This window comes from Protopterus annectens, chromosome 3.part1, assembly GCF_019279795.1.
Source record: "Protopterus annectens isolate FY-2018-M chromosome 3.part1, PAN1.0, whole genome shotgun sequence".
Classification (NCBI taxonomy): Eukaryota; Metazoa; Chordata; order Ceratodontiformes; family Protopteridae; genus Protopterus; species Protopterus annectens.
The window spans coordinates 846,652,937-846,662,838 of NC_056732.1; the positions used below are offsets into that span (position 1 = coordinate 846,652,937).

General features: G+C 36.9%; 1 protein-coding gene across 1 annotated transcript in view; it reads right to left on the reverse strand.

Annotated features, from left to right (window-relative positions):
• LOC122798297 (beta-Ala-His dipeptidase-like) overlaps positions 1 to 7,127 on the reverse strand; it is a 1,272,900-nt gene extending 1,265,773 nt beyond the window's left edge. Inside the window, exon 1 of the mRNA XM_044067120.1 lies at positions 7,021 to 7,127. Within this exon, the coding sequence (XP_043923055.1) occupies positions 7,021 to 7,023 (3 nt within the window). The 5' untranslated portion in view covers positions 7,024 to 7,127. The remainder of the gene's footprint in view (positions 1 to 7,020) is intronic.
• Between the last annotated feature and the right edge of the window lie 2,775 nt (positions 7,128 to 9,902).

Below are 9,902 nucleotides of genomic sequence, written 5' to 3' on the forward strand. Positions count from 1 at the left end.
CTGTTTATTTTTTTGTAATTATATGTATACCCATGTCATTGATTTATATGTGAAGTTAATAATGATGTTTGCTAAAAAAACAATTTCCCCAGTTAAGGTCAGCATATCTCCCAACAAAATTGGCAATATCGCACCTCCCTTTCTTAACTGTCATACTTATACAAGACTTTACCACACTCTCCACATACCTGAGCCCTTATCTCAGCTGCTGACATCCTTAGCTTTGCATCACAGTCAGATTCAGGAACTCCCCCCAACACACAAACAGCTATTTCATGAAAGGCTTCTTTCTTTGACTTGACAGCTTCTTTCATTATTTGTGTCCACCAGTTGATCATAACGTACAAGCCATCTAGACACTGCTTTGACTATTTTGTTCTGTTATATAGTTCCATTCAAACTACACATCTTCAACCTCCCCTGGCATTATGAGTGAATATCTTCTGGAGGTGGGAGATTAACCCATCCCTTGCAGAAGACGACTAGAGAATTCAAGACCACACTAACTACATATGTGAGTTTTCTACATCTGACAAGCCACTGTCCCTGTCATCTGATCCAACTCACCTCAAAACAGTGATCAGCTGAGGGTTCCATACCTCTTTTGACCTGTGTACTCATAATATACCGCTCATATCTGATGGCATGACTGTAAAGTCAATCACCAAGCTTTGGCCCTTTAGTACCAGTTACATTTAAGAGCATCCTTGGGTTTGAACATGGTGCTTGTTTTGAACAATGCATGGGCACCAAATAAATCCAAAATAATTTACCACTCAGGGTGAAATCAAACAACCCACTTTTCCCAGTCATGTTGCTTTAATTACCTCTATCATTCCCTAAGAGCTGTGTCACAAGTAGTTTTCTATTTATCTGTCAGTTTATGTCCCCAGCCTCACCTCGTGTAATGTGCTTTGGGTAATGTCTGAAAGACTGAGATCATGGGTACAAGCAGCAGAACCGAAGTTCCTAAATTGGGTTGCTGGTTTAATTTTCCATGTGAGATGAAGGAGTTTAGCAATGTGGATGGAACTCATGGTGTACCTATAGCTGCTTCATCTTGAAAGACATTTGGGTACTTTAAGAGAATGCATCCTGGGTACCTCCTTTGGGAGGCAACACAAGTTGTAAGAGCAAATCATCAGTTTAACAATGAAATATGCATATTCTAAGGGTAAAAAAAAAATAGAACATTCAGAATCATAGCATGTTTAAATTTAGACAATGAGTTAGATCATTAGAATATGTATTCTGCTGTTACATCATTGCTTTGTATACCATTGTAATTGAATATATATTATATATTACCTGCAAAAAGGGAAGCAAACTCTTATTTTTATTTTATTTAACATTTGTTATCCAGGAAAGTCTGACTTGGAATGAAGCCAATTTTCAGTGGATGCCTGGGGAGAAATGCTCCAGATGCATGTCTTTGTAACATGGGAGGAAACCAGAGCACCAGGAGAAAATCCACATGAATGCAGGGAGGACATGCAGACTCCACACAGAAGGCACCCCAGCCGAGAATTGAACTGGAAAACCTCTTGCTGTGAGGTAACAATGCTACTGCTGCACAACTGCGCCATCCTCTTCATGAATCAATGGACAAGGTAAGGAATCGTATATCCTGTTGTAATATCTGGGTACTATGTTTGTAGTTTTTGGCCAATTACAATTAGGTTTAAGAGGAGGGGACGGATGAAGAGAGGGTAGCAGGAAGATGCTACTAAAATAGTGTTTTGTTTGGGGAAGAATGAGAGGAACATAGTTTAATATGTAGGAAGTGTGTCCTAAGCTTCATTTTTTAAATGTTTTGGGTTTTATTATTCGTCTTAGATCCTGTGGGAAAGTGTCCAAGTGTCTGGCAAAGTGTGAGGTGTACAATGTTTCACCATGCTTGTAGTTTGGTGTAAGAATTTCAGTAAGATACTTGTGTTGGGATATGAGTGATCGGGGGGGGGGTACCGTTTCATTACTGATTTTAGAGCTTCATACTTATTAGGATAATGCCATACGATACAGACTACTTTGAGTGTGCATTTCATTACTGATTTTAGAGCTTCATACTTATTAGGATAATGCCATATGATACAGACTACTTTGAGTGTACATTTCATTACTGATTTTAGAGCTTCATACTTATTAGGATAATGCCATACGATACAGACTACTTTGAGTGTGCGTTTCTTTACTGATTTTAGAGCTTCATACTTATTAGGATAATGCCATATGATACAGACTACTTTGAGTGTGCATTTCATTACTGATTTTAGAGCTTCATACTTATTAGGATAATGCCATACGATACAGACTACTTTGAGTGTGCATTTCATTACTGATTTTAGAGCTTCATACTTATTAGGATAATGCCATACGATACAGACTACTTTGAGTGTGCATTTCATTACTGATTTTAGAGCTTCATACTTATTAGGATAATGCCATACGATACAGACTACTTTGAGTGTGCATTTCATTACTGATTTTAGAGCTTCATACTTATTAGGATAATGCCATACGATACAGACTACTTTGAGTGTGCGTTTCATTACTGATTTTAGAGCTTCATACTTATTAGGATAATGCCATACGATACAGACTACTTTGAGTGTGCATTTCATTACTGATTTTAGAGCTTCATACTTATTAGGATAATGCCATATGATACAGACTACTTTGAGTGTGCATTTCATTACTGATTTTAGAGTTTCATACTTATTAGGATAATGCCATACGATACAGACTACTTTGAGTGTGCATTTCATTACTGATTTTAGAGCTTCATACTTATTAGGATAATGCCATACGATACAGACTACTTTGAGTGTGCATTTCATTACTGATTTTAGAGCTTCATACTTATTAGGATAATGCCATATGATACAGACTACTTTGAGTGTGTGTTTCATTACTGATTTTAGAGCTTCATACTTATTAAGATAATGCCATACAATACAGACTACTTTGAGTGTACATTTCATTACTGATTTTAGAGCTTCATACTTATTAGGATAATGCCATACAATACAGACTACTTTGTGCGTTTCATTACTGATTTTAGAGCTTCATACTTATTAGGATAATGCCATACGATACAGACTACTTTGAGTGTGCGTTTCATTACTGATTTTAGAGCTTCATACTTATTAGGATAATGCCATACGATACAGACTACTTTGAGTGTGTGTTTCATTACTGATTTTAGAGCTTCATACTTATTAAGATAATGCCATACAATACAGACTACTTTGAGTGTACATTTCATTACTGATTTTAGAGCTTCATACTTATTAGGATAATGCCATACAATACAGACTACTTTGTGCGTTTCATTACTGATTTTAGAGCTTCATACTTATTAGGATAATGCCATATGATACAGACTACTTTGAGTGTGCGTTTCATTACTGATTTTAGAGCTTCATACTTATTAAGATAATGCCATACGATACAGACTACTTTGAGTGTGCGTTTCATTACTGATTTTAGAGCTTCATACTTATTAGGATAATGCCATACGATACAGACTACTTTGAGTGTGCATTTCATTACTGATTTTAGAGCTTCATACTTATTAGGATAAAGCCATACGATACAGACTACTTTGAGTGTGCATTTCATTACTGATTTTAGAGCTTCATACTTATTAGGATAATGCCATACGATACAGACTACTTTGAGAGTGCTGTATTTCAGGTAGCTCTGGAATTCCATCCAGTTGAGTTGTTTAAGTGCTAAACGATGATGAGTTTTATTGAGTAGATTAGGTGCACATTTTGCAATTTCATTGTAGCTCTGCTCCATCTTAAGCTGAAGGGAAGCATTGATATTTGTGAGTAGAGATTAAGCATAGGATAGGAATGGCAGAAGGTATGCCAGAGCAGCTATCTCTATGGATTGTAAGGTAAGGTAAGGAGATGTTTTTTAGGGGAGACCTAGTTTTGTATATGCATAAAAGTAACTGAAAGCAGGCTGATTAGGTTGAAAGAATTTTTTTGCAAATCTCAGAAAGTAATCCTCTGCTTTATTGCACCGTTTCTAAAACTCAAAACCATTCTGTTTGTTTTACAGTAGTATTTTCTTTAAACATGCTTTGTTAACATTTGTACTTCTTTGCAATTGAGGTTTACTGACCTCATAAAGCTATCAACCTCTATATGCTAATTTTAAATACTTTAAAGTAATGACTTCAGAATCATTAGTACTAGAACGCTTGCCAGCATTAGCTTATATGGATGAGCATATAATTATCAGCAATAGCATATATGGAATAGTAGGTTTTCACTTATTCCTTGTGAGGAAACAGCTGGTAATGATATACTCTGGCATGCACGGTAATAATAATCCTTGAGCAACACTTCGAGTCTCTTGTAATCCAATACAGCTTTGGTAATAAACATTATTTTTTTTTGTTTGTTTTTTTTTAATCCCATATAGACACAGATTTGTTTAAGTTCAGTCCTAAACTGGAAAGTAAATTAAATAATTCAAAACTGGTTATCAATGCCAGCAACAATCTTCAATGAAATCTAAAATACAGCACTAAGTAATCATTTGCCAAACATTGTTTTACACTGTAAGAAGAGACTCAAAATGTGCTAAGTAAAATGAGGAAATGTGAGGAGATGCGGAAGCCTGAAAAACAACAGCTGCTCTCCATTGCATTCTGGCGATTAGATAGGTGAAGAGGAATGGTCACTTGTCATGCAAAAGAAGATGCTTGACAGCCAAGTAAGTGAAGTGTTGTGAAGGAAACTTTGATTGGAAGCATGCATTTTGACCTAGATGAACAGACCTAAAGAAATGACTATAGTAGAAGTCTCGGAAGAAAATACTGCAAAACCAAATGAAATAGTTTAAAATAATTTAAAATAAGTTTTTCTTCAAATGTTTACCAAATTAAGTGCACTATATACATTTTGTAACTACTGTTCTTCTTTTCAGAAGGTATCCACTTGTGTGTTCAAGACTATAACTGCAATCCTCAGAAATGTGAAAATTTAAGTGTGATTACAGAGAAACATGTACTAACTCTAAAATGTATTCCAGAGTTGTCTCTTCTCCCCAAGATACAGTGATCTCGGAGTTAGTATATATAAGTAGCGGGGTACAGGTTATGGGCCACCCACATCAGGGGATGCAGGGACTGCTTGCCCCCTGAAATAAATCCTTTAAAATATAACAATAAGCTTCAAATATTCCTCTTACTTATGTTAAATCACACTTAAATTTTTAAAGTTTTGCAGTCACAGACTTACAAAAAGTAGCCCCTTTTAGACATTTCACATAAATACATAATAAGAAAGGTAAAATGCGGCTTAAACAGAAAAATGGCATAATTTAAGAGGCAGCTTGTTTTCTGAAACATTTTCATTACCCATGTAAGCTGCTAAATCTGTGTGCATTGGTTTAAACTAAAAATGTAACCATAACCCTATAGATAATGGCATTAAATATCAGTAGCTACGATTTTGAAAACAACAGAAAACATATGCTATTAAATGTTAAAGGTTAGCAGCATTTTAGTGAAGTCTTTTTCCAATTACTTTTGCCAGGTAAACAGTCTAATATCTTGTGCTAAGAATAATGCCTGAACATGTGGAACCCCGAGGCAGGTGAATTTTTTCTACTCCACCTATATAAAAGAAATCATCTCAATCCTGCAAACTGCCATTCTGAAAGAAAACAAAATTGTGTCCTGTAGTCAGTAGTAATGTCTGGTCACATCAAACAAATACCTCAGACTAGTACTGACCTGTGTCATTCTGCTTACTTGTGGCTCACACTTCTGATGTACTTCTGTTTAAATGCCATACTGATTTGTACTTTTCTGATATGTTGGGAAATCATTTTGATGCTCTGTGTTATGTAATTTCATGCCTTAAATTAGAACATCTGCCTAATACCCATACCGGATCACCAGCAATAGCTGTGCTTCTAAACTAACTGCCTAGCCAAATATAATTCTGTCTAATACAAGTGAGCAGCTAAACAAAGTAAAGAAAATCTTTATCCCAAAACTCATAATGACCATTTCAAAAGATTCTTCTGTCTTTTGACTGTATACTTGCTGTCTGGATGTCTTATATTTTAGAATAATATGTTTTTAGTTTGTACTAACTCTTCTGTCATAAATTATTGTTCAAAATATTAACAAACCACTTTTGTAATGTGAGACAGCTTTCAAGGTGCTGAGTTCCCAATTACTACTGAATCATAACACATTTATGGTTAAATCGTCACACAGTATCTGCATCGCTCTGTCAGCCATGTGCTCTTATTGCTGTTTTACAGCTGATAAAGCTCTAACTTATGATTAGTACTGTCTGCCTGTAATGCACTGCTCATATTTCCAAAGTACTCTGCCTCTGTAAGTAGTCATCACAGAGCTGGCCGTGTCTCATTGTCTCACAATTGTTCTCATTCACTGCAGATTTATAGTTTCGGTGTAAACTGTAGTTTTTAATCTGAGCATTTATCAATGGTCTTCTCTGTGACAAAAATTCTCTGCAAGAGAAATCCAGCATCTAAAAATGTGTTTTTGATCCTCCAAAATTCAGAGATATAAACTTACCCGTTATACATGGTTACGGCAAAAGGTTGTGCTTCATAAAAACTGACCCCCAGCTTTCTATCTAAAAATGTGAGATCTTTTTACTCAAAGCACTTTCTTGACACTCACTGGCTCATTATAGTCATTTGCGGGTACTAGTTGACCTTATATATGGTCTTTTGTTCAGTTCACACCCTTATAAATTTTTGTCTTCCAGAATGTACATACCATGTGTCAAAGCTGCAGAAGAGACTGTATTAAATAAACCTATGAGATTTAAGGAGATAGAAAATGATTTCTGAGAAAAGGAGTATCAGATAAAGCAATGTTAAAGACTGTAAAGGCAGAATTAATTACTGCTGCAAAATAAGCCTATAGTCTCCAACAACAATAGCACAAAACTCAGCTGGACTAAAGAAACAGTGATGGTTAAGAAAGGCTTTGACCACAATGTGTTGTGTACTCACCATAGCTACTTATAAGATCTCAGCCTCCTGTAATATTGCTCTCTCTCTCTCTCTCTCTCTTTCTTTCTTCCTCTGTTTTGCTTACTCCCTCTGCATGTCCTACAGTGACAACCTGATCAGAAGGAAAACAATCTTTCATAGGGAAATAAGAGACCACCCCTTGGAATTTTTTGGTTACAGTTTGGGAGTGGCTGAAGCTTTATTACAGTAGCAGAATGCTATTAACTACAGACTGAATGCTGCTGTCATTCTGGGATAATATAAACCAGTGTACATAATTTCATATTGGCAGACTATCCATCCATAACACTTATTCCAATGGCATGAGATGCTTCCTGAATGTTGCGGGCTTTTTTATTTTGTTTTCACAAACTAATTATGGTTGTTTTGGTTATGTTATATCATCTTATTCCCTTTTCTTCTCCGCACAGATGTTTTGTTTTGCTTACTTGCATTCTACAGCAAGGCCATGGCTGAAAAGGGATGCTGTTTTCCAATCCCTTTACTTAGAATGAATGGATCAATAAATAAATAAAATCCATCATATGGATTTATATAGTTACTGTGTATGACACAGCACCAGTTGTATCTATAACTTTGTAAATAAATTATTTAATTAACTCTGGCTAGAATTGTATTTTTTTATTTGCAGAGGTAGTAGAATTAGTAAAAAAAAATATTAAAAAGCTGCATTGGTTATCCCCGTGATTACTGTCACATCACTGGGTATATACGTAAAACAAAATGACTTCTCCAGTAACAGATATGGCCAGGGATAACAGGACTGGAGGTAATGACTCTGAGGTAAGATGTTAGCCATTAAAACCAACTGTGACTCACTTGTGATTATAGCACCTTAGATTTTCAATGGTGCCATTACATTTTTGGGAGACTGGCTTCCTTATCAGAGTGACTTGCCAATTAATGATAGGCAACATGAAAGAGCAGGGTAAGAAAATGACACTAAAAGTTTTGCCTAAAATGCATTGCAGTGGAGATATTAGTTATTAATTGTCACTTATGCATATTGCATTGTTTCATTCATATTTTCATAAATTATGTTATATACTGAGGGGCACACATGAAATGTTATGGTAGGAGATGGAAAATGCAATGTTACTGTCATGTAGAATGCACTACACTAGATATGTAGTTTGTTGTCTTTTAGTCACTATGATGAGATCCAATATTCCTGTAATCATATTACTCATTTCAAACTCAAATGACTAGAAAACATTGCAAGGACTCAGCTGCAACCTAAGATGGTGCTGGAGAAAATTGCAACTACTACTTGGACTGTAAGCTTTACACTTTAAAATATGAGTGCTGATTAATTATTAATTATGCAGACAAATGTGATTTTCATTTTTTGGGGAAGTGTCTCAAAAACAAGTATCCAGAAAGAAATTGCTTGTAATTATAAGAAAACTCAAGTCTGGCTGAACAAAAAATAGTGCTTCTAACACTACCTGTATAGCTTTTACTGCTTCCAAGACGCAGACAGTTGTAAAAAGAATTAGCTTTATGGTATAGACGTTTCAGCGTTAATCATGATCAGAATGACCCAGATTTGTCAAGCAGCCAAAGCATTGGGAAGCTAGCTGAGGATGAAAGGAAGTAACCAGATAATGCCAGTGTCCAAGCAAAGGTAAGGGTATTGACAGAGTCCTGTCATAATACTTCTTTCCACCTGACGGAAGGTCTGGTTCTACAGCATTTCTAGTTATGCACTCCAGGAAATATGATCCTACCTAAGAGTGTGCATACAAACTAGATAAAACTGAAGATGTTCAAAAAATGCTTCCATGTAAGGCCCAACAAAACAGACTACCTAAGAGTGTATGAAAAGTACAGTTGTGTACACTTACCATAAATGTAGATGTGCAAGTGTTTTCACTGTTGCAGTCACTGCATTTGGGGTATCCCTGCCAGGGTAGCCCTCAGTTGGCCCAAATACCAGAGGCTTAGTATTTCTGCATCAGTTGCCGTCGCTCCAGGACAGACGTCAGGTCATCAGTGTTATAAATTAAGGCAGCCGACACCATTACATCAGTTTTTCTTGCCCTGTCAGGAGCCCCAAGATGGAGCTAAGTTATGGTGGAAGAACACCACCAGTAGAAAGTAAATACCAAAACATCCTCGAACATCTACATTTATGGTAAGTGTACACAACTGTACTATGTTCTTCATGTTTCACTGTTGCAATCATCACATTTGGGTTGATTCCAAAAGCTGAAGAAAAGGGTGGAGGCAGACAAGAAGACTGGGGGCTGGCTAGGATGCCCTGTAAGACTGCTGTGGCAAAGCCTGCCCTGGATTTGGAAAAGATAGGCAGGTGGTAATGCTTGGTGAAGGTGTGAACAGATATCCATGTTGCAGCCTCCAGGATGTCCCTGGTGGGTTCCCCTCTGAGGAAAGCTGCAGAGGTGGAGTTTGCTCTGGTGGAATGTGTCCTGACCCCCTTGGGGGAGGTTTCCCATGCTGCCTGTAGCAGAAATGAATGCAGTGTGCTATCCATTTGGAAATGGTTTGTTTGGATATGGCCTTGCCCTCTGCTCCTGTAGCAAAGCTGACTAACAATTGATCATTCTTCCTAAATGATTTAGTCCTGTCTAGGTAGACTCTGAGCTGTCTGTGCACATCTAGAGAAAGCAGAATCCTTTTCTCTTTGTTTTGTGAGTTAGGGAAAAAGGTGGGCAAATGAATGGATTGGCTGAGAGCCACAATGGACACCACTTTTGGCATGAAGGATGGGTTAGTCCTGAGGGAGACCCTGTCAGCATGGAAAATAATGAAGGGCTCCACAGCCATTAGTACTTGTAGCTCGGATACTCTTCTAGCTGAAGTGATGGCCAGAAGCAAAGCTGTCTTCCAAGAGAGGA